Below are 27840 nucleotides of genomic sequence, written 5' to 3'. Positions count from 1 at the left end.
TTCTCAAGTTAGGCGTCTACTAATGTACTCTGCAGCATCTGTTGGGTTTTTTGTTTTGTTTTCAATCATGCCTTTTAATATAGCCCAAGTTTGAGGAAAGTGGGCCGTAGTGGTTCTCAGAGAGGGGGTATCGTAAAATATCTGTCACAAGGGTATAAGCAGATGAATTCCTCGTTTGCATGGCAGCTCTGGAGGGTGAGAGTCCTGCTGACCTGGGACTCAAAGAAGAAATGGAAAATCTGGGTTTCGGGCAAGTGAGGCCCTGATTCCAGTCTGCTGGATGTGTGCTGATGGGCATGGAGGCCAGACTGTGGTGTCTCTGAGTCATCCATTTCCCTCTGTTCAGACTGAGATCGGGGAGGGGCTTTGAGGGCTGAGCCACAGGCGCCCAGGGGAAGGGACTGGGCCCTGACTCATCAGGCAGTGATGAGCCCTGTTCCCTGGATGGCGCAGGGGCAGTTTCTCTGCAGCCCCACCCCCGCCCCTGCCTGTGGGGCCTGAGAATAGAAGAGGGGAACGCAAGGCCCTGGGGAGGTGGGGGAGAGATATAGGTAGAAGACAGTGGGAGGGGCTCCCCTTGGTCCCCGTTTTTAGCACAAAATGATGGCCATGATGATAATTCCTTGTCTTTGTGGACATTTGTCATGTGCTAGGCATCCTGCTAAGCATCTCCATGCCCCATTTCAGTATTCACCCCAGCTCTGTGGTAGGGACTTTTACAATCCCCATTTTTTATAGACAAGGAAACGAAGTCACAGAGAAGTTAAGCCACTCAGCTAATTGAAGCCCTCACAGCTAGTTGAGATGGAAGCAGGATGTGGCTCCAGGTCTTTTTTTTTTTTAATCTCTATTGAAACATCTTTGCACACATACAGTCCGTACATGGTGTACAGTCGCTGGCTCACACAGGTGTGCAATTCATCACTATGATCAGTTTTTAGAACATGTGCATCACTCCAGAAAAAGAAATTTAAAAAGGAAAGAAAAAGCTCATGCACCCCATACTCCTTACCCCTCCCTCTCATAGACCACTAGTATTTCCATCTACTACATTTATTTTACTCCCAATTCCCCATATTATTTATTTACTTTTTTACTCATTTGTCCATGCCCTGGATAAAAGGAGCTTCAGACACAAGGTTTTCACAATCACACAGTCACACCGTAAAAGTTGTATTTTTATACAGTCATCGTCAAGAATCAAGTCTACTGGAACACAGCTCAAGTTTCAGGTACTTCGCTCCAGCCACTCCAATATACCATAAACTAAAAAGGGATATCTATATAATGCACAAGACAAGCTCTTGACTCTGTTTGAAATCTCCCAGCCACTGAAACTTTATTTTGTCTCATTTCTCTCTTCCACTTTTGGTGAAGAAGGCTTTCTCAATCCTTTGATGCCAGGTCCCGGCTCATCCCAGGAGTCCTGTCCCACATTGCCAGGGAGATTTATACCTCTGGGAGTCATTTCCCATGTAGAGAGGAGGTCAGTGAGTTCACTTGCCAAGTTGGCTTAGAGAGAGAGGCTACATCTGAGCAACAAAAGAGGTTCTCTGGGGTGGGGGGTAACTCTTCGGCATAATTTTAAGCAAGTTTAGCCTATCCTTTGCAGGAATAATTTTCATAGAGGAGAATCCCAAGATCGAGGAATCAGCCTATAGATTTGGTTGTCCCCATTGCTTGCAAGAATATCAGAAATTCTCCAAATGGGAAGGTTGAATCAATTTCCTTCTTTGTCCTCAGTCCCTGAAGGGGACTTTGCAAATGCTTTATTCACTACCCAAATTACTCTGGGATATATCAGGGCATCACACTAACCTGGACAAACCAACAAAATCTCACACCCTGTTCAAGATTCCACGTACTTAAGATGTTCCACTAAACTGACCATATGAGTTACATTAGGTAATGCACTACCCAAAATATAAATTTTGCACCAAATGACCATCTCTCCCTTTGACCTCACACAGAAGTTGATGCTATCCTTTACCCTGTATTCTATTCTACCTTAGTCCTGTCCAGATCAGCTTCCTTCATATCTCTAGTTGAAGTCTAATCCCTTTTTGAACTTTTTTAATAGTTCCCGTATGGGGTACTGCTGACTTTCATACCTTCAGAGCTCAAATGAGTCTCAGTTGTCACATAAATATCCAGGTCTTATCTTAACCACTGAATTCCCTAACCTCCCATAGACACTCAGGAACAGTTTGAAGACTGAATGCAGAACTCCTCCTGGCTCATGGTCCTGCCAATTAGCTGACTTTTAGAATGTCACACATCTGGATTTTTCTGATTATCTTCTTATGGTGATGTTTAACTTCTTCCCTTACCACTTGTTAATTAGAAGTTAGGTCAAGTAACTTGAGATTTGGCTTAAACATTTTCAGTAATAACTCTTGATGGATGATTCAGTATAGTTCAGATTGCATTACATCAGGGGGTACACAGTGTCTGGTTTTCCTCTATTGGTGATGCTAAGTTTGGTCACCTGGTTATGGTTGTGACAGGTAGGTGTCTCCATTGAAATTTTTTCCCTTTTCTGGGGAAAGTAATCCATGGGGTGATACTTTGACACTGTGTGAGCATCCTATTCTCTAACAACCTTTCCCCCAGTGGTTCAGTATCCACTGACCACTCCCAGAGTGAGTGTACCATTTTGTATTCCCACCAGGAAACTATAAGAGTTCCAGCCGTTCCACATCTTCGTCAGCACTTGCTATTGTCAGTATTTATGTTAGCCATTCTAACAGATGTCTTGTGGTATTTCATCGTGGTTTCAATTTGCCTTTCTCTAATGACTAATGATGTTGAACATATATTCACATGCTTCTTTGCCATCCATCAGCCTCTTTAATGAAATGACTACTCATGTCTTTTGTCCATTTTTTTAAATTGGATTGGTTGTTGTCTTACTGTTGAGTTTTGAGCATTCTTTATATCTTCTGGATTCAAATTCTTTGTCAGGTGTGCAGCATCTGTTTTGAGGTTTCTCCATGGAGAAACCTTTATGTCATTCTCAGTGAACATGCCATGGGGTAGATCTCTACAGTAAGTCTTCTTTTAATTCTTTAATGCCAAGCCATTGAGCATTACCTGGATTTGGAATATAATCTAAAAGCCAAGGTCTGATATGTTACTATTGCCTTGGCTGCAAGCAACAGAAACTAATTCAAACTGGCTTAAGCAAGAAAGGGAGTATTTTGGTTCATGTAAGTGGATTGTCTAGGATTTTAGCTGGATCCAGAGGTTCAAATGACATCACAAGGACTCAGTTTTCTCTCGCCCTCACACCTCTTCTTTCTTCTGTATGACAACTTCTGGTGTAGAGTTCTCTTCCCTGCTAGCCACCACCATGGGAAAAAAGTGTCTTTTCCCTGTCAATGCCATCAAAAGTCCCAGAATAGATTTCAGTGGCCTGGCTTGGGTCATGTGCCCAGCCCTGAGCCATTCATTGTGGCCAGACAGGAGGTGCTCTGATTGGTCAGACCTGGTACACATGCCTACTCCATTACAAAGACTAGGGGAGGAAGAAAGATGATTTTCCAGGGGAAATCAGGGCACCATTACCAATAGAAAGGAAGGGGGATACCAGACAAGCAAGCACGTCAGGTGGCTAGCACGTCAGACTAATGAGGGAAAAACTAGCTTTGCACACCCAATGTGTTCCTGGAATTGATGTCTTCCCACCTTAGTTATTGTCATTAATCATCAAGGGAGGTTATTGTCCCTGCTTTAGAGAGAAGGACTTTGTAGCCAGAGAAATTAGTAACTGATAAGTCTCACCTAACAGCCAAGCTGGCAGTAGAACCCAGAGCATAGACTCTCTCACCAGCCTCCAAATCCTGGACAAGGCCAAAGACCTGTGCTAGCACAGTCATCATGAAAAAGTTAGAGCTGACATCAGTAAAGTGCAGACATCAGAATTTTGTTCAGTGGTTGATTCCAATAAACCAATTAGGCTTACTGCAGAATTCTTGCACTGTACGTACAGAACTTTCAAAATTGTAAACAAGCAATCAAGAATGAATTGTGTAAGCAGAATGTTTCTTTCCATTTATGGGAGTATGCTTTTTGTCTGTTTTAAGGAAAAATATAATCTCTGATGGCCATTCTTTTTCTTTTCTTGTTTTTTTTTTTTACTCCCGTTTCACAGTGTCCTTTACTGACAGTCCTCCAAACATTGCTTAAGCAACCCCCATGGGAATTTTTGGTACAGTATTTCCCTTTCTGGGTCTCAGTTTATTTGTCTAGAAGATGAGGCCACTGAATTAGCCAAAGTCGGTGATCGCTTTTAACTCTTAACTTCCTTACAGTGGTGCAAAAGCTTCCTTTCTTATGGTGTCCCTGCCCCTCTTCAGATTGTTTGCCATGCAGCAGGCAGAGGGATTTGCATGGATATTTTTAAAAAACATACCTTGGATCATATCACACATCTCCCCTGATCCTTAAAACTCTTTAACAGAATAGAATCCAAACTCCTCACTGTGTCCCACATAATCCAGCAGCTGTCTCCCCCTCCCCCACCTTCACTTCCTCCCCCCTCCACCAGTTCTCCTGCCATAATGGTCTCCCTGTTCCTCAGACATGCCAAGCATTTTCTGGCCTCCTCCTCTTTGTTTGCACTTTTCTGTCTGCCTGGAATACCCTTTCTCACCGCTTCTCCTAGCCATCATCGTGTTGCTCAGGTCTCAGTTCAAAAGCTACTTCCCCAGAGAGACCTTCCCTTCCATGGCCACCCTACCTAAGCAGGTCAACCCCCACCTACCCCCAGCAGGCTCTCTCTGAGCAGGCTTTGGGGTTCTCCTTGGCATCTGAATGTGATTAAAAGGGGAAATATTAGATTATATATATGGTAACAGATTAAAAATAAAAATAAAAAAATCCATGGAACTACACCACACAGTGAACCCTAGTTAAATCATAAACTATTTTATATTTTATAACTGTATGCTGATTTGCTGGTTTATTGCCTCCCTTCCCACTCTCTGAGAGTAGGCTCTGGATCTATTTTGCTCCCCATTGCATCCCCAGCACCTATTAGAAGGGCTGGGCACACAATAGGTGCATAATCAGTGGTGTGGAATGAGTGAATGAATGGGAACCGTTCCAGATCTCCATGCTGGAGTCGTGATGAAGTAGATCTAAAGCCCTCTTTTTAATAAAAACCAATCATGACTAACTGTCCAGGTGGCTTTGGAGATCCAACTTCCTTTTTTGGAGGAAAATTGCCTTTCGGAGGTGATAGCTGGTTGTGCCTCCTAAAAGCTGCCTTTGCCCGTTCTCTGGCTCTGTGAAGTACCTCAGTTTAGGGTGCCCAAACAAAGGAGAGGGTGTGCCCGGTTGCCCAGATCCTTGCTGTTGAAATAGCCTGCTGTTATGAGGAGGGTGGGGGCAGGTATTGGGAAATCAGAGGGCAGGGTGCTAAGATTTCTTAAACCTTTCTTCTCTGCCAGACACTTAGCTCAGAGCTTTATCTCCTATAAATCATCACAACAGCTTTGCAAGGTGGGCTTGATGACCCCATTTTACAGAGAAGAAAGCTGAGACTCAGGGAGTTAGGAAATGGTGCACGAGCAGAGCTCTTTTTTCTCTTCTTCATTGGAGAAATTGTGGGTTTACAGAACAATTATACATAAAATATAGTATTCCCATATACCACCCATATAACACTTTGCATTGGTGTGGAACATTTGTTACAACTGATAGCACGTTTTTGTAATTGTACTATTAACTACACTTTATGATTTAATTAGGGTTCACTGTTTAGTGTAGTTCCATGGATTTTTTTATTTTTATTTTTAATCTGTTACCATATATATACTCTGATATTTCCCCTTTTAATCACATTCAGATATATGTACCAGTGGTAGCAATGTTGTGCTACCATCAGCACCGTCCATTACCAAAATATTTCCATCATTCCAAATAGGAAACCTGTACATTTTAAGCCATTTGCCATCCCCACCCCATCCCCTGGTAACCTATATGCTAGATTCTGACTCTTTGAGTTTGCCTATTCTAATTATTTCAAATCAGTAAGATCATAGAATAGTTGTCCTTTTGTTTCTGGCTTATTTCACTCAACATGATATCTTCAAGGTTCATTCAAGTTGTCACATATATCTGGACTTCCTTCTTTTTACGGCTGTATAATACTCCATTGTATGCACATTTTACTTATCCATTCATCAGTTGAAGGACACTTGGATTGCTTCCATCTTTTCACAATTGTGAATAATGCCACTGTGAACACTGGTGTGCAAATATCTGAGTCCCTGCTTTAAATTCTTTTGAGTATATTATACATAGGAGTGGGATTGCCAGGTCATATAGTAGTTCTATACTTAGCTTTCTGAGGAAGTGCCAAACTGTCTTCCACAGCAATTGTACCATTTTACATTGCCACCAGAAATGAATGAGTGTTCCTATTTCTCTTCATCCTCTCCAATATTTGTTTGTTTTTCTTTTTGTAGTAACATCCTTTCTAATAGATATGAATTGGTATCTTATTGTGTTTTATTTTGCATTTCCCTGATGGCTAATAATATTGAGCATTTTTTCATGTGCTTCCTAGCCATTCATATATCTTCTTTGGAGAGATATCTATTCAAGTCTTTTGCCATTTTTAAATTGGGTTGTTTGTCTTTTTGTTAAGTTGATAGATTTCTTCTTATATTCTGGATATTAAACCTTTATCAGACATATGGTTTCCAAATATTTTCTTCCATTGTAAAGGTTGTCACTTTACTTTCATGATAAAAGTTTATAATTTTGATGATGTCCCATTTATCTATTCTTTTGTTGCTTGTGCTTTGGGTATAAGTTTCAGAAACCATTGCCTAACACAGAGTCCTATAGATGCTTCCCTACATTTTTTTTCTAGAAGTTTGATAGTTCTGGCTCTTCTATTTAAGTCTTTGATCAATTTTGAGTTGGTTTTTATATATGGTGTGAGGGTTGACACATTAACAATATAAATATTGTCACAGAATGTCCTTCATTTATTTAGGTCTTCATGGATTTCTTTTAGCGATGTCTTGTAGTTTTCTATGCAAAAGTTCTTTCTATCCTTAGATTTATTCTTAGATAGTTGATTCTTTTAGTTGCTACTGTTAATGGAGTTTTTTTGTTTGTTTGTTTTTTGTTTTTTGCATGGGCAGGCACTGGGAAACGAACCCAGTCCTGTTAATGGAGTTTTTTTCTCTTGATTTCTTCCTCTGACTGTTCCTTGCTTATGTATATAAACACTAATGGTTTGGGGGTATTAATCTTGTACCCCACCACTTTGCTGAATTCATTTATTAACACTAGGAGCTTTACTGTGGATTTTTTCAGCATGATGTATATAGGATGATATCATCTGCAAATAGGGAATGTTCTACTTCTTCCTTTCCAATTTGAATGACTTTTACTTTTCTTTCTTGCCTAATTGCTCTAGCAAGAACTTCCAGTACAAAGTTGAATAACCTTGGTTATGGTAGGCATCCTTGTCTTGTTCCTGATCTTAGAGGGAAAGCTTTCAGTCTTTCACCATTGAGTATGCTATTAGCTGTGGGCTTTTTATACATGCCCTTTATCATGTTGAGGAAGTTTCCTTCTATCCTAGTGTTCTAAATATTTTTAACAAGGAGGAGTGGATTTTCTCATATGCCTTTTCTGAATCAATTGAGATGATCATGTGGGCTTTTCCCTTTATTGTGTTAGTGTATATTACATTAATTGATTTTCTTATGTTGAACCAACCTTGAATATCAGGGATAAATTGCACTTGATCATGGTGTGTAATTCTTTTAATATGCGGTTGGATTCAGGTTGCTAGAATTTTGTTGAGGATTTTTACACCCATATACATAAAAGATATTGGTCTGTAATTTTCTTTTCTTGTGGTTTCTTTATTTGACTTTGAAATGAGGGTAATATTGGCCTCATAGTATGAATTAAGGCGTGTTCCCTTCTCTTCAGTTTTTTGGTGAGTTTGATTAGGATTGGTGTTGATTCTTCTTGGAATGCTTGGTAAAATTCCCTTATTTGGTGAAATTCCCCTGAAGCCATCTGATGCTAGGCTTTTTTTGTTGGAAGGTTTTTGATGACTGAGTCAATCTCTTTACTAGTAATTGGTTTGTTGTGATCTTCTATTTCTTCTTGAGTCAATGTAGATAGTTTGTGTGTTTCTAAGACTTTGTCCATTTCATTTAGGTTGATTTATTTGTGTACAATTGTTCATCATATTCCCTTATAATCCTTATTTCTGTGAGTTAGGTGGTAATACCCCCTTTTTACTTCTGATTTTTGTATTTTTATCTCTGTTTTGTTTCTTTCAGTCTATCTAAAGTTTTGTCAATTTTATTGATCTTTTTGAAGAATCAGCTTTTGGTTTCGTCCCTCTATTGTTTTTCTTTTTCCTTTTTTTTTTCTACTTCATTTATCTCCACTCTAATCTTTGTTATTTCTTTCCTTCCTCTTACTTTGGGTTTAGTTTACCTTTCTGTCAATTTTGTGGTTAGGTTTCCAATTTGAAATCTTTCTTCTTTTTTGACATAAGCATTAAGAGCTATAAATTTCCATCTCAGCACTTCATTGCAGTCTCTCATAAGATTTGGTATGCTGCATTTTCATTTTCATTCACCTCAAGATATTTTCTGACTTTGCCTCTGATTTCCTCTAACTCATTGGCTGTTTAAGATTGTTGTTTAATTTTCATATATCTGTGAATTTTCCAGTTCTCCCTATGTAATTGATTTCTAGTTCATTCCATTGTGGTCTGAAATATATATATTGTATGATTTCAGTATTTTTGAATTTATTAAGTCTTGTTTTTTGACCTAACATATGGTCTATCCTAGAGAATGATCCAAGTGTATTGAGAAGAATGCATATTTTGTTTGTGTTGGGTGTAAATCTGTTAGGTCTAGTTAGTTTAGAGTATCATTCAAGTCTCGTAGTTCTTTATTGATCTTCTGAATAGATGTTCTATCCATTATTGAAAATAGTATATTAAAGTCTCCTACTATTAATGTAGAGCCATCAATTTATCTCTTCAAATCTGTCAGTATTTGATTCATATTTTGGCAGCTCTGCTATTAAGTGCATATATATTTATAATTATTACATCTTTTTGTTGAATTGTACCCTTTATCAGTACATGACAATCTTTACCCCTTTTTAGTTTTTTACTTACAATCTATCTTATCTGATATTAGGATAGCCACCCTAGTGCTCTTTTGGTTTCTGTTTGCATAATGTAATTTTTTCCATCCTTTCACTTTCAGCCTACTTCTATCTTTGAATTTAACATAAGTCTCTTGTAGACAGTATATAGTTGGGTCATGCCGTTCTGCCAATCTCTGCTTTTTGAATGGAGATTTAATCCATTTATATTTAATGTTACTACTAATAAAGCCTTTGTATGTCTTATGTCTTTTTTGTACCTCCATTCTTCCATTAACACCTGCTTTTATATTTATTTGATTTTTTTTGTTGTTGTTTTGTACCTGTTGAGTACCTTTTCTTTCTATCTGGTTGTATTTTTCATCTGTTTTCCTTGTAGTTACTATGAGGTTAAAATCTAACACCTAAATATATAACAATCATATCTGGTTTGGTGTCAACTTATTTTCAATAGCATAAACACTTACTTTTCCTGTATCCCTCTGTCTCCCCTCCCTTTTTTCTCATACTTGTTATCACTTATATCTTTGAGCACTGTACGTCCAAAACCATAGATTTATCATTACCTTTTATTATTTGCATTTTAGCATTTATAGGTAATAAGAAGTGGCGTTACATACCAAACAATACACTATAATAATATTGGAATTTATAATTACCCAAATGGCCATTTTTACCACAAGTGTTATTTCTTTATGCCACTTTGAACCACTGTCTACTGTCTTCTCCTTTAAATTTGAACAACTCCCACTAGCCTTACTTCTAGGGCATGTCTACTGGTGATTAATTACCTTAACTTTTATATATTTGGGAATGTCTTTAATCTCTCTCTCATTTTTTGAAAGGAAGTATCATTGGATATAAAATTTCTGGCTGGCAGTTGTTTCTCTTCCACACTTTAAGTATTTCAGCTCACCACCTTCTTGCCTTCATGGTCTCTGATGAGAAATCAGAACTTAATCTATGTGGGACTCCCTTCTATATAGCACATTGCTTTTCTCTCTCTCTTTTTACAGATCCATTGACTTTTTTTTTTAATTACACAGTATCTGTCTATTATCACACAGAATGCACAGTGAGTTAATAAATTAACACAACCATTTTCCAGGAAGCACTGGTTACATAAATACTGCTATAGGTGATATGCAAAACACAAACATTTTATACGATGTACTTTCAGTTTGCCACAGTTTCATTTGGTATAAAGGAAATATAATTTGGCTTTCATATAGACAGTTATTGGTAAAATTTCCAACTTTCTCAAAGTGGCTGCAGCCTTCCCTTTCTCTGTGAGGTGCCCATAGCACCCAATGGGCAGGTTCAGACTCAGCTCACATCTGCTATGATTCATTGACGTTTATTATAAATGTACTTGATCATTTGGCTTCAAAAAGTTTAAAACCAGCACACTATTTTCTGTATTCTAGTGCAAAGCAAACTGTTTTACAAGTTAAATATCTAAAAATTTGACAAAAATATTAAAATTTGATGAAAAACAATTATAAAATTGTTTTATTAATTTCTCTTTCTTCAAAAAAGGAGGGAGTCTTCCCAGTCCTATTATACAATATTGGTAATATTCACCATTTTTAATTGGTTTTCTTTTGCAACTTTCAGATCCCTTTCCTTATCCTTTGCATTCAATAGTATGCTCAGTATATGATGGGGTGTATTTTTCTTTATATATTTCCTGTTTGCTCTTCTCTGGGCTTCTTGGAGGTACATATTCTTGTCTTTTGCTGAGTTTGGGAAGTTGCCTGTCACTATTTCTTTGGCCATTCCTTCTGCCCCTATCTCTTTCTCCTCCGTCTGGGACTCCCATAATGCATATATAATATGCTTGATGTTGTCCGAGGTGTGTTAGGCTATTTTTGCTTTATGTAATTCTTTTTTTTCTTTCTGGTCCTCAGTTTGACTCATTTCAAGTGTCTTATCTTCAAATTCACAGATTCTTTCTTCTGCTAGCTCCAGTCTGCTCCTGAAATCCTCCTGGGCATTTCTTTTTCATTTCAGTTATTGTGGTCTTTAACTCCACTAGTTCTGGTTTGCTCCTTTTTAAAATTTCTGTCTCTTTACTAAGATTCTCATATTGCTCATTCATTGTTTACCTGATATTGTTCTTCTCTGTATTTTCCTTTATCCCCTGAGAGTTTAAAGATCACTTTTAAAAACTTTATTCCATATGTCCACATTATTATCTTCTTTGTCTGTATTTTCTTCCTTTGGAGGGGCCATCATTTCCTATTTGTTTGTTCATCTTGTACTCTTTTTTTGCATACTATACATTTTAATATTTCAAAACGTTAACTCTGGGATTTATTCTTTGGGATGCCTGTTTCTTGGTTTTGTAAGCAGCTGGTTAGAAGAGAGCAATTTTGAGCTTCAGCCCTCCTAACACGAAGGTCTACCCAAGGTGAATGCAGCATGCAGTGTTTTCCCTCTTTCTGGGCCTGTGTCTTGCCCTGGACTTTTGTTTGTTAGTTGTTTTGGAGTTCCCTTGTTTACAGGAGTTTGGTTGTCCCCTCTGTTCCCCAGGGGACAGACCTCCCTCTCCCGAGTGTTTGAAAGCAGCAAGCCTTTCCCCAGAATGTCTGTCTCTGTAGTTTTGTACACTCCTCTCATTGTCTCAAGTTGCTTTTGCCTAGAGGGCAAATAATGGGAGGAGGAGCATGCCATAGAGACTTTATCTTTCCCCAGTTGAAACAGGGCCAGTGACTCCCAAAGGGGGCACGGCCTGGTTCCAAAGTGCCTTGGGGAGGAGATCAGAAGGGCGTAAAGAGCTTCTCCCACAGCTCCCCAGAGCTAAGCTTTCCTGGCCTGCCCAGCAAATGCAGCCCTTGAGCTAAGGAAGCGTGATGTCCTTATGTCTCCACTGCTGCCACCCCTGCTGGACAGGTTGAAACAATGGCTGCCCTCAAAACCGGGCTCTCTGCTATCCAAATTTCCTAATCAAAGGTCATAACCAGTGATTGGCCATGCCCACCACCCTCGTCCTGGGGAAGAGAATTTTTATGTCCCTTTCTATCACCAGCTTCTAGGCAGGGACTGGATCCTGCCTGCTGTGAGAATGAGGGACGGGTGCTTGTAGCTGCTGTACGATTTATTACCATAAATTATCAGCCTCTTTCTCCTGCTCTTTCCTGGATGCTGTACAGTGTTCTGGCCTCTGGAGTTTTAAAATAGTTGCTTTAGACTATTCCTGCCTGTTTAATAATTGTTCTGGTGGAAGGACTGAGTCCCAGAGCTCCCACAATCCCCCATAGAGCTTCTTGACTCCAGAGTCCAAGCTCCTTCCTCTCTGCAAAAAAAAAATCCATATTGGATTTGGAGAGGTCATTCCTGGTGAGCGCCTTAGCCTGGCATTCAGGTCCACCGCCCGTGCTGTCCTGCATGGTCTTTCCCTTTCTTATTTCTTCTTCTCTGAAGAACTTTCTCTTGTAAGTGCATGGGCTACCCACTAGGTTCTGGCTGCTTTTGTAGCTGCTCCCCCACAACCCTCCTCGAGTTGCTCTTCCTTTTTCTGTGGTGAATGTGGGCAACCTAGCAAGAACTCATTTGAAGAAAGACTAGCGAAAAGCACCTTGGTAATCACTGCCAGATTCTGTACCCATCACCCCAGGAAGTGGTCTTTGCTTCAGCCATTCTGTCATTCTCCCTCCACCCACTATCTCTTCCTTCCTCTCCTGCTGTCTAAATCCTTCATGTCCTGCAAGGTACACCATATTGACTCCAAAATTAGAGCTGTCTCTCCTGCCTCCCTTCCTATGTCATTCAGGACTAGATTACACGTGTCAGGAACCCAACTTAAACTGGCTTAAAAAAAATTAAGGAAGGTGAGTGTAGCACAAGATTTATTGGCTCAGAAAACTGGACAGTCCAGGAGTAGTTTAGCTCTAAGCAGAATTGGACCCTGACATCAGGAATCCACTGTTCCTCTATGTTGACTTCATTCTCAAGCAGGCTCCTTCCAAATGATGATAAGATAGCCTCAGCACCTCCATGTCCACATCCTAAGAAGCTAGCAACCACAGAGGAAAAAGAGCTTGTGTTTCTCAAGAGTTGGAGCAAAAGTCCTAGGACTGGCTCCTACTGGCTCTGATTGGCCCAACTCAGGTCATGTGCTCACCCCTCAACCAATCACCATGGATGGTAAATGGTTCCCGCCTCTGTACCTAAGGGGTGGGGCTAAAGGTAGGGAAGAAGTTTTCTCCCAGGAAAGTCAGTGTTCTGATGGAAAATAATGGGTAGAAAATAACAAGATGCTCATTATCCATAGTCTCTCTTCATTCTGTACATGTTGTCTGTCTAACTTGACCTTTCGCTCACTGGGCCAATGGCCCTGTGTCTGTGTCTCGTGACCTCTGACAAAATCATGTTTATTTAACATTTCTCAGTTTTCCAGAGAACTTTTCACATGCATATTTTTAAAAATTGTCTTAACTATCCTAGAGGTAGAACTATGACAGTTCACTTTTATAGGTGACTAAACTGAGAAATTATTTAGCCAGGGGGCACACAGCCTTGACAGTGGAGCCAGGAAGAGGGTCCCAGTCAAGGGTTCCACTCTGTCTGCTGCACAGAGGCTCAGTCTGCATAGGTAGTTTCTGGATAGAAATGAACGGAGCTGGGAGGGGTGGGAGACCACTTGCTCCAGTCATTACAACAATCATTTGTATGCAAGCTAGGAATAGGTTCTAGGTGTGCTGATCCCTTAGCCCTTGGGTGGCCAGGTGGCGGATAGCTCCATTGGGTTTCCCCAGCCAAGCAGCTCTGACCTCTAGCACCTCTATCAGTTTGCCTGAATTTGCCATCAACATATTTTCTCCATGTGCCATGGCTTGTGACAAACGTTGGAAGCACTGCCATGTGGCTTAGAAAGAGTACTCATCCTTAATGCCATCAAATCCTCACGTCTGTCCTGGTAGGTAGGTGAAGCAAATGCTGTAAATCCAATTCACAGATGGAGAAACTGGGACTGAGAGAGAAAATTAGCTTGGTCAGGGTCCTAATTGGTAGCAATGGCATGACGGCTTAGTACATGGAAAATATGAAGGGGCTAAGAGCTACAGGTCTCAGTGACTTTTCATGATGAAAGTCAAGGTTTGAAGAGTGACTCTGGCAAAATGGCTTTAGCCTGGCAGCCCTCTGCCATGAGTGGGAGCAAAGAACTCACAGTGTCGAAAGGAGCAATGTGTAGGGAGCTGAGTGCTATGCTAACAGTTCTACTTACTTGATTTCATTTAATCCCTTCACACCACTGGAGGTGGGGTTATGATACTCATTTTATAGAGGAGGAAGCTGAGCTCGGAGAAAGCAAGTAACTTGTCCAAAGTCATGCAGCCGGGCAGTTAGCAGAGCTGAGATTCAAACCTAGGTCTTTCTGGTCCATGGAACTCCGTGCGTGCATCCCAAAGACAGAACGCCCCTGGGGAGTTAACACATGTGTCCTCCATCCCTCCTGCAGGTCTATATCATCAGGGTCACGTGGTCCAGCGGCTCCACCGAGGCCATTTACCGGCGCTACAGCAAGTTCTTTGACCTCCAGGTAAGGATGTGTGGTCTCTGTTGTGCTGCAGGGTGGGAAATGGTTTATTGGACTTACTTTCCATTTTGAGCCCAAACCCTCACTGACAATGGATGTGCAGTGTTCTTTTTATTCCCGCCCCCCCAGACTAAAAAATGATCTCTTGTTACTTTGGAAACACAGTAATGTGTTTTATTGCTTTTGCTTTGATATTCAAAATTTTCCAAATAAGAAGTGTACTTGTTGCCTGTTCCAGAAAGGAGGGGGATCTAGAGATCATTTCTGCGTGGCCCTGGAGTACAGATTTCAAACTTGTACTTTGAACAATTACCATATTTGCCAGTGAGCTCGGCTTGTTGAGTGTCTTTAGACCTCTTGGGACTGTTCAGCTCTGAAGACAGAACTGCATTTCTTGCCTCAGGCCTACCTTGGCCTCCTCTCTCCCTCTCAGGCTCCAGGTGGGGCTCCCGGAGTACGTGCCGTACCCTGAGGGCCCTTCCTGGGTCGCACTCTCGGCACCCTCCTAATCCCCTTGTTGGCTTGGGGAATGCCTACTTAACTTCTGGAACCCCAGCCTCCAGGACACCTTGTCTGACTCTATCCCCCTGCCAGTGATGGGTACCTTTTCTGGGTCACAGCTCTTTGTGTCTCTCTGTCCTATATATTGAGGTTGTCTGCTTGTCTAACTTACCCTCTTGACTGTGGCTCTCACGGGCAGGAACCACGTTCTTCCTCATCCCCTCTCTCCTTAATGTTGTGTTTAAGGCCTAGCACACAGTCTGTGTTCCATCTCAGGAAGGAGGGAATGAATGAATGAATGAACCTAGAGTACAGTCTGTTCAGTCAGTATTTCATTGAGTGAATGAATGAATGAACTTAGCATACAGTCTGTTCAGTGTTTCATGAAGGAGTGAATGATGAACCTAGCACACAGTCTGTGTTCAGTCATTGTTTCACGAGCGAATGAATGAACGAACAATAAATACCATACAACTCACCAGTCTCTTAAGAAAACCAGGCAAAAGGCTCAGTGCAGTGACTCATCCATCAGTCAGTAGCCTCATCTTGACATCACCAAAGGCAAGCAACTGAAGGAGGTATGTCTGCACGAAAAGTCACAGTTCCCCTTGATATAATGTGATATAGTGAAGTTCTTCAGAAAATGCCTGCCTTGGGAGGAGAGAGGATTGCCCAACTTCCTGAACTTATGTGTACTCTCTGCCCTGGGGTGAAGGGCCACATCCCCTCTCAGGCCGTGCAGGGCCCCATCCTGAGATGGAGTTCTTCTCTTCCTCCCTGTATCAGTTCGGATCCGGATAGTTGCAACATGACAGACACCCAACTCCAGTGGGCTTAAGCAAACTGGAATGTCCTAGCTGGTGTAACTGCACGTTACAGAAGAACCTTCCACGCCTCAGGCACAGCTTAGTCCAGGGTTCTCACGGTGTTACCTGACCCGGCTTCTTCTCCTTCCACATTCCTGCTTTTTGGTAGCTGGCTTTCTCTTCAGATCCCATGTCGTTGCAAAATGGCCTCAGCCACGAAGACTGAAAGTCGCTTCCCAGAAGTCCCAGCAAACCTATCCTCGTGTTTCATAGGCGCCCCTCCAAGCCAATCAATCTGGTTGGTGAGCGTGTTGGCCAATGGGCTTCAAGGGGGTGGGGCCTGAGCGCAAACCACTGGCTGAAGGAAGAGTAGACATTTCCAAGCAGTCAGAGGACAGCTCCTAGCCCCCGCACACTGCCGCGTCTCTTCACCTCGCACATTCTCTCAGCGGGTTGGGGGATATTAACCACAGCCATCTTTAGGGTTATATGTACCTGATCCATTTCTAAGGAGAAGGGGCTAATAATGGGGTTTCCTCACACATGGCTAAAGCAGTCTCAGATGCCTACTTCACCGAGAGCCAAGAGTTTTTGCGGAGTGTAAAGCACTTGAGATGCTAATTACCTCATTATTTAAAATGTAATGAGCTCATAAGTGATGTGTTTGTGTTTGGTGTACAATACCACATGGTATCATATACAAATTATACTTTTCTTCCGCTGGCAGGAAGCATGTACTGAATGTAAGTAAATAAGGAAGCAAGATGCAAAAGGTGCTGAGATGCCGTCTCAGATGGACTTGGCCGGAGCAAGCCCCAGAGCCAGTGAAGGCTCTGAACCCGGGGTGGGGGGGGAGGGAGGGAGGGCGGCTTGTGCGCAGGAGCCCCGTCCTGCATCAGAACCACCTGTGAGCGAGAAGGGTCCTCCACATCCTCTTGCTCAGACTCACAGATTTATGCAGATTCTTCACAGCGGGGCTTCAGTTTGGAGAGTGAATGTTGGGTAAACATTTTTGCAAGTTGCTAAGCTGGCTTTTCACAGAGTGAGAGTCTGGATAGGGAGGGGGACCTATATTTTGTTTTCAAAGGCCTCTTGCCCACCTGGCAGCTCCAAAAAGGAGCAGAGGGTCTAGGGAAAAGCTGCCCAGGCCTGTTATCCTCTGTAGGGTTAACTTATATCCACAGAGCAAAATCCTTCTCAGCTCACTCAGGGATGGTGAGAGGGGTGGATGTATGGCAGGAGGCAGGCATGCCCATGGAACTCCACAGTGGGAGATGCAGCCGGCCTCGCGAGGGCCCAGAACCAATAACTGGAGGCCCAGCAGTCCCCCATCCATCTCACATCCCTGACACAGGATCTCTCCTTGAGCCTGCTTCATTTTCCCACCTCCCTCCGTCTGCCCACTGGCCCGCACTCCCCCAGAGGCTTCCCCCAAACAGCACCTTCCATCCCCGAGTTATGTGTCCTTCCCTATGCTCACCATGCTGGAGTTTCTGCGTGCCAGGTCCAGTGTCCAAGAGATTGGCTCCAATTTCTGATTGCCTCAGGTTCCAGGAGGTGACCCGAGCGTGTCGGCTGTGCGTGGGGAGGTGGGGGCCATTGGTACAGCAGCATCTGGAGGAGAAGGTTCCTGAGAAAGAGGCCAGGGAAGCACTTGTGTCAATATTAATTGCATCAGTTGACTGCCATCTTGAAGCACGGGGTCCCAGCAATGCACAAGACCTTGACACGTGTTTCTGCATTCCCTGTTCTAGGGTAATCTAGAGCTTGAGGCCTTGGCTTCTGGGCTCAGGCAGACATGAGTTCAGATCTGAGCTTTACCTTTTCAGGTCTCAGCTTGGGGTCACCGCTGGCAGGTGACTTAATGTTTCTGAGCCTCAGTTTCCTCGTCTGTGTAACAGAAATGCAAACACCGTCCTCACAGGTGTCTCATGAAGTTAAACAGACGTACCTGAGGCACAGGCTCTGTAGACCTTAGCTGTCATCTGCCATCCCTTTGTGTAGTGTGTCTGGTTCTGGTTGACACCATTTGGGGATGCATAACCAGGGTTGGTCTCTGGTTTCCCTGACCCCAAAGCCAATACTTCCTCCACTTTCTTGCTCCCACTCAACTTGGTTATTTCAACCAGAACTTAAAAGTAAGGCTTTCCTCCACCCTCCACATCATTGGTAATAATTGGGACTTTGCTATAACATAAATAGTGGCCTCAAACTTCCCTCCCTGTAACAAAGTCATTTAAAAGCAGGGCTCCAGCCGGCTTTAAAGCATCCCAGATGGGCAGCTGGAGGAGGAAAGTCACGGAATTCCGAAGGGTCCTGCTCATCCTGGAGACAGCCTCACCCCCCACCCCCACCCCACATCCCAGAGTGGAAATCTGGAGGAGGTTAGAGCAGACCAGTCCAGCTGAAGTCAGCTGTTGCTGAGGACAAGGCAAGGAGGCCTGCCATGTGGGGCCGTGACACCCCAGAGTTAGATGATTTCATGATCCACCCACCCCTCCCTCCTATCTGGCTAGGAGCCTTCATTTTTTTCAGAAGTAACTTGGCTCAAAGAGTGTGGGGAGGCCCAAGCCTTCTGGAGGGGCAGCTGGGCCAGTGTGTAATGGAAAAAGCAGAGGGCTCGGTCAGGAGACCTGGGGCCCAGCCATCTCCAGCTGGGTGTCCTGGGGTGCACCCCTTAACCCCTCTGCACCTGGGCACCTTGTTGGTGACCTGGGTTGATGACAGGGAAAGAGCTGGCGTTTAGGGAACCTGACTCTGGGCCCATCCCAACAAGGCATCTAGATATCATAACCCTCAGAGCAAGCTTATCAAATTATACAGATGAAGAAATGCAGGCTCAGCAAGGTTCGATTGTTTGCCCAAGTTCACAGAATGAGCGAACTTGGATTTGAAGCTGGGCTGGCGGACACGAGTCCAACCTCTCAGCCACTCCGCTGTCTAATGCTCCTCTCTCTAGTGGGTACTTCACAAGGCTGCCATGGAATTAGAAGTGATGATGTGAGTCCAGAATAAGCAAATCTGCAGAGACAGAAAGGAGATGAGTGGTTGCCAGGGGCTGCAGGGCGAAGGGAATAGGAGTGACTGAATGGGTATGAGGTTTCATTCTGGGGTGATGAAAATGTTCTGGAATTAGATGGTGGTGACGGTGGCACAACCTTGTGCCTATACTAAAAAACACTGAGTTGCACGTTTTTTAAAAAGGGTACATTTTACCTTATGTGAATTAAATCTCAATTTTTAAAAAAGTGATGATGTGTGTGAGAGCAGTTTCTGGGCTGTTGAGTACTGAGCAAATGTCAGCTGCTGGGATTATTGATGGGTGTGGGTTGCTGCTAGAAATTGGCATAGAGATTAGAGGATGAGATTATGCCAGTTTAATATAGTGGTTAGGAGCCTGGGCCTTGGAATGAGACAGAGCTGGGCTTTGGTCCAAATTCTGCCACTTACTGGCTGTGAGATCTTGTTTTAGTTGCACATGACAGAAGCCCAAGTCAAGATGGATTATTCCGAAAGAACATTGATTAGCAATGTAACTGAGATGTCTAAGAGTATTTGACTTCAGGTATGGTTGGATCTAGGGGCCACAATGTCAACGTGGACCTTCCTTTCTCCATCTCTTAACTTGCTTCATGTCCAGACAAGGTGTCTCAGTGTGTCCAACAGGTCAGCGACCTCAGGAACAAAGTCAACAGCCCAAGACTTTGAGCAAAAGTCTCATGGCCCACCTGGGGTTGCATGGCCAGGCCACCATGGCCAGCCCAGGAACTGAAAGTAGAATCAGTGTCCCAGTGATGCGTATAGACTAATAGACGGTTTTGGGTGTTCCCTAGAAGAAATCAGGGAACTGCTATTAAAGAAGGGGAAATGGTGACAGAAGGCAATAAATGAACCCTCCGGCAGGGGTGGGTCAGTCAGGCAGAGGAAAGCCTGCAGAGAGGCCACCCGGGGTAGAAGGTACCTGACCCAGACAAAGCACCAGCAAGACGGTCCCCTTTATAAGGACTCACCTTCCACCATGGTTTCCTGACTTGCTTGTCTTGGGAAAGCCAAACTCTGATAGTCATGGCTGCATGAACATCTGGTCATGTGTCTCGTTATGCAAGGGTAGAAGGGATACAGCCAGGGCCTTGGAATGGAAAGACCCAGTGTCAAGTTCCAGCCCTTTATCTTACCAACTATGTTGCAACCTGGGGCAAACCACTTCAGCCTCTCTGAACCTCTCGTTTCTGCCCTAGCTTTGGACAGTCTGCCTGAATGTGGAATCTGAACAGGGCACTGGGGATGACCAGAATGTCCACAGAGCTGAGGCGGCCCAGGGCTGAGCCTGGAGGCTGTGTGGTTCTGTTGAGCCACATGGTAATAATATTGATGACTGTTTACTGGAATGTGCCAGACATCCATTTTATACACTTTCTCATTTAATCCTCACAAGTCGAAGGTCAGTATTGTGTCCATTTCACACATGGGGGAAACTGAGGCTCAACGAGACAGACTCCCATGCGCAGAAGGCAACATGGCTGGGATTCAAACCCAGGTGTGTCTGAATCTGAAACTTGTGCCCCTAGTTGCTGCTGCTTTCCACCTCCTTGAAGTCTAGGATGGCCTTTGAATCTGTCTCTTCAAAGATAGCTTTGCCCACAAATATTTCTGCCTGCAGCTGCCCTTTTTTATGGTACATTTGGTCCCTCCCTAGATGATGGGGGTAGTCTGGCTTGCCGAGGGCTGCGCTGAACACAGACCTCAGGTGTGGGAAGAGGCCACTTTATACCTTGCCGGGTGACCTTTATCCTCTGGGTTTTCCCACTGGTTCATGTGCCCCTAGGTTAAGGCTTCTGACCGTCATTGACTCCACATTCTGCCTCCTAGAAGGTACAGTTAAACATTTGCTGAACTGGACCATGGCTGGCTTTTCACAAACCCTCAGTCTAACAGGAATAGCCATGAGTTATTCCAGATAAAGGGAAATCCAGGTGTTCAGAGAGGGAGCTCTCTGCCAGCCAGACAGCCCAGGCAGGGCTTGCTTCCTGGAAGAGGCGATATCTAAGCAAGGTCTTGACAGTAAGTAAGATGGGGTGGGTATTCCACACAGAGGAAGTCACTTCTGCGAAGGTGCAGAGGCGTGAGGGAGCTGGAGCTTTAGCTGGGTCTCCTGCAGAATTCCTGCACGGAAGATGTACAGACCCCAGGGATGCTCCCTAGCTGGGAAAGTCCATGATGTGGGGACACAGAGGCCTTTCCAGCCTCTCTCCTCCTTGGACACGTTTGTGTCTGGGCATGGGGGCCCTCAGGGCAGAGCTGTTTTTTAGGCACACCAGTGACAGAGCTGAAGGAGACATTGTAGTGGCATCTGGATCATATCTTCCCAGAGAAGGGACTGATACACAGAGATGGGAGAGACTGTCCCGAGTCACACTGTGGAAAGCATTTGTTGCTGATTTAAATTGAGACAGGACTGACCTGTCCCTCTTCGGAGAGTGTGGTCCTCCCACCTCTGCCCTCACAGGAGTCTGATGGCCTCAAGGACACTTTTGAGTTCTGGGAACCGTCTATTCAGAAGTCCCTATACTTCACCACAGAGGCCAAAGGGAAGGGGTGCTTTCTTTCATCTTTTGGGGGCCAGTATGGGGAATAGCAGACCCAAAGATGTTCTTACACACAGGCAAGGCTCTCCTGGCTAAGAGCTTGGTCTATGACTCTGTCAACCATGTTTATCCAAATACTTCCTTAGTCTGGTCCTCAGACACACTTTCCCCCCCTAGACATTGATCTTATGAAATTGGGATATGTCTTCCAAATGTTGTGTAGACTTACTTCCCCTTGAAAAGGTATCACACTATCCATGGTATATAGTTGAGAAGATACAGTACTGCCCTTTCCCATACTGTTAGCAATTCTTTATCTCTAAAATAGAAAGAAACCAGAGGAATTTAGTCGATTGCATCTAAACCTAATTCTAGCACCTGTTGCTGCAACCTGGAACATAAATTTCTCCTTTCCTGTCCAACGGCTGACCAAGCTTGTTAACCACTTTTTTGTTCATTTGGTCATTCATTCATTCATTCTTTCTTTCTTCCCATTGTTCATTTGGTCATTCATTCATTCTTTCTTTCTTTCTTCCCGTGAATACATCCTAAGTACCTACCAGGTAGCAGGAGGAGGGAGGTGAGGCAGGCCAGGGGGCAGCCGGACCACTGAGGAGGTAGAAGCATAGAAACGGCAGATGAGAACAGGAAGAGGCAATAAGGATGGAGAGAGGTGGACAGAGAGGAGGTGATAGCAGGCTCCTGTGGTGTGATCATTCAGGCACCAGGGGCAGGCTGGCATTTAGACAACCCAAGTCCTTGCGGCGCAAAATTCCCAAAGACAGCAAATCGTGAGTTGTGGCTTAGGCCCCACTACATTCCCAGTTGTGCCTTGGTCCCTGAAACCCCCGCTTCCTGGGGCCACCGAGCTCCCTGCCGGCCTGCAGCCACATGTGATGGTCACCCCAGCCCTCCACTTCCTGATTCTGGCCTGGCTCTGCGCAGACTGGACTGAACCCCCTTCAAGTCCAGACTTGATGCTGTTAACCCAAACCACGTGTGGGCCTCCACGCCAGCTTCCATGGTATTTTCCTTGGACGGCATGTCTCGCCTTCCCTCCACCACAGGCTGATGTCTTAAAAACTGCTGATGGAGTGTTCTCTCGTTCCCCTTGGAAGCTTGTGATGTGGCCACTTGACGAGACTCCCTCTACCTCCCTGCCCCCCACACTGACTCATTTTCTTCCTTGGTTTCCAGTCTTCCTCACACTGAACACCAAATCCTTTTATGATTTTTTTTATTTTGGCAGGGAGGATGGGTGGGGGTGGTAGTTTCCCAGCCTCTAAGGATAAACAGCTATGGTTAGACTTTGGGGTCACGCCCCTGCTCCTGCAGCCATAGACAGTCCGGGACTAGGGGTCCACGTGGGCCCCCCCCCCCAACCAGGGTGTTTCCTTTGTCTGATGTGAGGCCTTTGGGTACTGAGTGTGGCAGTTCTCTGGACAGAAGCTCCTTGTGGCCTGTGAACCTAGACACACTAAGACCCAAAAGCCAAATAGCTCTCAGGCATCGGATCCCTCAACAGTCTAAGAGATGAGATTTAATGTGGATATGGTGATAAAAAATAACTAAAGGGAGCTGGAAAGAGGGTAATGCGTATTATAGGCACTGGCCGATACCATCAATACTAGTTACATGAGGCGATTTAAATCTATATTTTAATCAGTTAAAAGTAAATAAAATAAAAATTTCATTCCTTGGGGGCAGAAGCTACCTTTGAAGTGCTCAGTAGCCCCGTGTGGCCAGGGCCTACCATACTGAATAGTACAGGCACAGAACATTTCCGTCATCATAGAAAGTTCTTTGGACAGTCCATCTCCAGCCACCAGGGGACCCCTGGGCAGTCTGAGAGGTTTTGTAAACCCTAAAACACACACTCACAAACTACTAAATATGCTCACCAACTAACATGCTCAATATGGGCACAGAGCAGGGAGGGGAAAATTCTAAGAATCCACCATGTCCCCAAAGAGTCCAGCTATGGCATTCATTTACGCATCCACCTGCAGGGCCGGCCAGTTCCACATTGCACGGGGTGGGGAGGGGACAGGCCAGCAGGCTGAGGTGTCCGGCCAGGGACACACAGATGGCATGGCGGGGAGGCGGGGTGGGTCTCAGGATTTAATCCTAGGCCTGTCTGATGCCCAGGGGTAGTGTCTGTGGTTGAACTTCACTGCATTTAAACTCAGGTCTCATGCTGCAAATAAAAATGAATAAACTAGTATTAAAGGAGAAAGTTCAGCTACTTGGGCTACACTTAGAAGCGTTAAAAGCAAGCCAGGAAAAAGGGTGGGTGAGAGAGCAACTCCTCAGGCCAAGCAGTGTAGAATCCACAGAAGACTGAAAATATGATGCTAAAGGGTGACCCTTTGGCCAGTGTTTACATTCCAGATGGGAACTGATGAGCCCAGGAGAATAGGCAGATTACTGGTGGCATTCTTTAAAAAGAAAAAAAAAAATCCCTTTAATCCCTTATAAAAACATTTGATAAGAACATTGTCTTATCAAATAAAATGGAGAAGGAATAAAAGAAGATAGTGTTAGGCAAAATCTATAAATCTCTAAAGCACTCTGGCTGAGAATGATTAATCACTCTGTCTTTAAAAGAAGACGTTCTGTCCACATGGTGCACAGAATATTAAACTTGCTTCATCCCAGGCTGGATTTTCGTGTTCACAGGACACACTGAAGCTGCCTAAAAGGTAGTGGTCTTAGGGAAAAGAGAATGGAATTCAGATGAGGGTACTAGGACTGGCTGCACCCCCTCTTGGCCTTGGAGCCTTGGCAGGCCCCCCTCCGCTCCCCAGCTTCCTCCTCTGTGAAATGATAATCGTAGCATTTATTTCTCGGGATCATTATGAAGGTCAGTAGAATCATGTGTATGGAAGGGCTTCTGCTCTATAAATGATAATAGTGGTTATTAATTATTATCTAAGGTTAGTAATATTATTAATCAGTATTACTTAAACATCTCCTGAAGCCACCCCCCAACCCCACGTCAGGAGTTCACTCAACTGCATTCATTGGTTCAGACCATTTTTATTGAGCACCTACTATGTGCCAGCGTTGAATAGCTAGCTCCTGGATTCAAAGAGAGAAAGCCTGCCTTTTCCAGCAAAGCCCACAGTGACCTCGCCTGTTGTTGAGTGACTGTGAACCAAGTGCTTTCGGGACAGAATAAGATGCCAGTCAGAAATCCATAAATGAAATCCTGGCCTCTGTGGGCAAGGGTATAAGGTCTCAAACCAGCCTCCACAGCAGCCTCCCAGCTCAGCTGAAGCTGGCCTACCCACCCAGGCTGTCTCAGAAAACAGCGCTGAGCAGGCAAGGCTCTCCAGCCTGAGACAATGGCCCTCTTCCCAGAGCTCTGAGCTGCAATCCTTTTTATTTGTCTTCATAGCACTTCAGAGGTGGGGTTACGGGACAGCAGAGGAGCATATGGACTTAAATCTCTGGTCCGGGCCACTTGCTGGCTGCAGGTCCTTGGGAGGTTTCTTCATTTCTCTGGGTTTAAGTTTCCAGGATGATACTGTCCACACTTGAGAGACTGTTCTGAGGATTTAGCGAGAGAATGTTTCAAAGAATCTAGTCTGTGCCTGGCATGTGGGGCAGCTCATCAATGTGCGTCATTTCTCTTCCCTTCCTTTTCGGGTCTCCTCCTCCCTCCCACCCTAACTGCGTACACAGCAGTTGTCCTTGCCTCTTGGGGACTGTTCAAAACTTCTTTCATTCTATCAGAGCAACATGTCTTGAGTACCAAGATGACTTTCTCCATGAGATGAAATGATGGGCAGCCTTTTCACATTCCAGCCATGACTTTGGGAAGCTCAGGCTTCCCCACCCTTTCTGCTTTGACTCCTCTGCCCATGTACGAATCAGGCCAGGCCAGGATATGCTGCTATGACAAATAATCTCACTGTACAACTCACTCAGGCTCCCTGTCCATCATACGTTATTGGGAACTCTTGCCCTCACTCCAGGACCCAGGCTGACAGAGAAGCCGCAATCTGGAGTGTTACCAGTCACAGGACAGAGGGAAGTAGAGAGCAGTGAATCATGTCTTCCACCCTAAAGTGACACGTCTCTTCTCACATTTAAGTGGCCACATCTCAATTTCTTCTAAGCTTTGGAGAACCGAAATTCTTTGGTGATAGCATTAGTGACTACCACAGCCCAGCTTTAATCCATATGTTACCCTGCAAATTGGTACCATTATGGCTAATTTATAGATGAGAATACCAAAGCCCAAAGAGGTAATGTCACTTCCCAAGACTGCCCAGGGAGAGAGCGGCAGATCCTTGAGCTTTTGTATATCAAATCACATACATCGCGATGTTCATTCTTTAAAAAGGTTAGAGATGCATGTACTGCAACATCAAAGGTTTCGCTTTGGATGCTCTTCCCCCAACCCACACACCCCCAGCAGCCTAGGTCTGCCTCTTTCTTGGTGCTTTCAGACCATCTTGTAATTACTGGTTTATTTTTAAAACTTGCCTCCAGACCATAAATCTTCATCCCTGTATCTCATATGCCACGCATCAGGCCAGGCCCAAAGCTGCCTGTTGAGCCAACACGGGGAGCTCATCGTGGGTCAGGGCATGTAATGATCTCTCTGGCGTAGACCTAACCAGGTTAATTGTGTCTTAGTGCTTCATTCCTGGGAAAACTAAGAAGGCCCCTCCCAACTCTGAGCATTCACAAATCTGGCATCTCTGGTTAAAAAAAATTGTCTTCATGGGGGCCCTAGGTCCAACTGAAATTGCCTTCTCCATCGGTTTGGGTTTCTAAAAAGCTGAATAAAGTGAGCTTTTGCATATCAAATCACATATTTCATATCATTCCCTTAAAATGTCAGAGAGGCATGTATTGTGCTACTAAATGTTTTCATTCTTGGTTCTCTCCCCGCCTGTTTAGATGCAGATGTTGGATAAATTTCCAATGGAAGGAGGGCAGAAGGACCCCAAACAGCGGATCATTCCCTTTCTGCCAGGTGGGTGAGAGGCATACACTCTGTCAGGACTTGGGGGGGCTCCAGCACACGTCCCAGGTCTCCCAGGACAGTTTCTCAGCTCTTCCTCCTTGGGGCATGTCTCACCTCCCACCCCACCCCCACCAGAGTCTCAGTCATTCATGGAAATAAGTAGCTAAGGGTATGGACTTTGGAGTTAGAAGCTACACCATTTGCTAACTGGATGACCTTGGTTGAGTCACCTTACCTCTTAGATCCTCAGTTTCTCCGATCTCTAAAATGTGAATAGTCACAGCTCATAAAGTTTTTGTAATAAGTGGTGTCTTTTATTATGGCTGTTGGATTAGTTTTCTGTTACTGCAAGTAATCACAGCTTAGCAGCTGAAAACAACACCACTTTATTATCTCACAGTTCTGCTGGTCAGAAGGCCAAGCAGGCCCAGTCTGGGCTCTTTATCTGGAGGACTGGGAGAAGAATCCTTATCCAGCCTTGTTCAGGTTGTTGGCAAAATTCAGTTCCTTGCAGCTCTAGGACTGGGATCCCTGTCGTGTGGGATTAGCTGGGGGTGGCTCCCGGCTTCAGAAGCTGCCCCCTTTCCTCCATCTTCAAGCCAGCAATGAGACATTGACTTTTTATTGTGCTTCAGATCTCTCTGGCTTTCCCTTCTGTCGAACAAAGCTTTCTGCTTTTAAGGGCTCATGTGATTATGTGGGGCCAACCGGGATGGATAGACCCCCTTTCTTAAGGTGAACTGTGTCATATTATGGAACCATCAAAAGACGGATGATATCTCATCATGTTCCTAGGTTCTCAGGATGTTTTGGCTTCCTGTGGTGCTTAAGCAAAACCCATGAGACGGTTCGGCTTAAACAGTGGGAATGTATTTCCTCTCGGTTTTGAGGCCAGGAGAATGTCCAAATCAGGGTGTCATCAAGGCGATGCTATGTCCCCTAAGACTGTCATGTCCTGGGGCTGGCTGCCAGGGATCCTGGGTTCCTCTGTCATGTGGCAAGGTACATAGTGGTGTCTCCTGGTCTCTCCCTTCTCTTCCCAGTTCCATTTCAGCTTCCTGCTTCCTCTGACTTTCTCTCCTTCTTGACTGAATTCGTTCCACTTATAAAGGACCCCAGAAATAGGGTTAGGCCCATCCTCATTGAGGTGGGTCATACCTTAAGTGAAGTAACCTCTCCAAAAAGGCCCAACTTACAATGGATTCGATTAAATCAATGGATTAGATTTAAGAACAGGTTTTTCTGGGGTTTTTTTGC

General features: G+C 44.2%; 1 protein-coding gene and 1 long non-coding RNA gene across 3 annotated transcripts in view; one reads left to right on the top strand and one right to left on the bottom strand.

The window, feature by feature from the left end:
* Positions 1-27840, top strand: part of SH3PXD2B (SH3 and PX domains 2B) — a 105164-nt gene that overhangs the window by 21373 nt on the left and 55951 nt on the right. For both annotated transcript variants that reach the window (XM_077137654.1, XM_077137653.1), the window contains exons 2-3: positions 14633-14713; positions 26517-26592. In XM_077137654.1, coding sequence (XP_076993769.1) covers positions 14633-14713; positions 26517-26592 — 157 coding nt within the window. The remainder of the gene's footprint in view (positions 1-14632; positions 14714-26516; positions 26593-27840) is intronic.
* On the bottom strand, positions 12235-16265 carry LOC143664113 (uncharacterized). Its single transcript, XR_013166321.1, has 3 exons — positions 15691-16265; positions 14399-14738; positions 12235-13186 (listed from the first exon to the last, which is right to left on the bottom strand). It is a non-coding gene; the product is annotated as an uncharacterized LOC143664113 (long non-coding RNA).

Source organism: Tamandua tetradactyla, chromosome 20 (assembly GCF_023851605.1).
Source record: "Tamandua tetradactyla isolate mTamTet1 chromosome 20, mTamTet1.pri, whole genome shotgun sequence".
NCBI classification, from domain to species: domain Eukaryota; kingdom Metazoa; phylum Chordata; class Mammalia; order Pilosa; family Myrmecophagidae; genus Tamandua; species Tamandua tetradactyla.
Note: the sequence above shows the minus strand (reverse complement) of the source record. Positions and strands in the feature narration are given on the sequence as shown.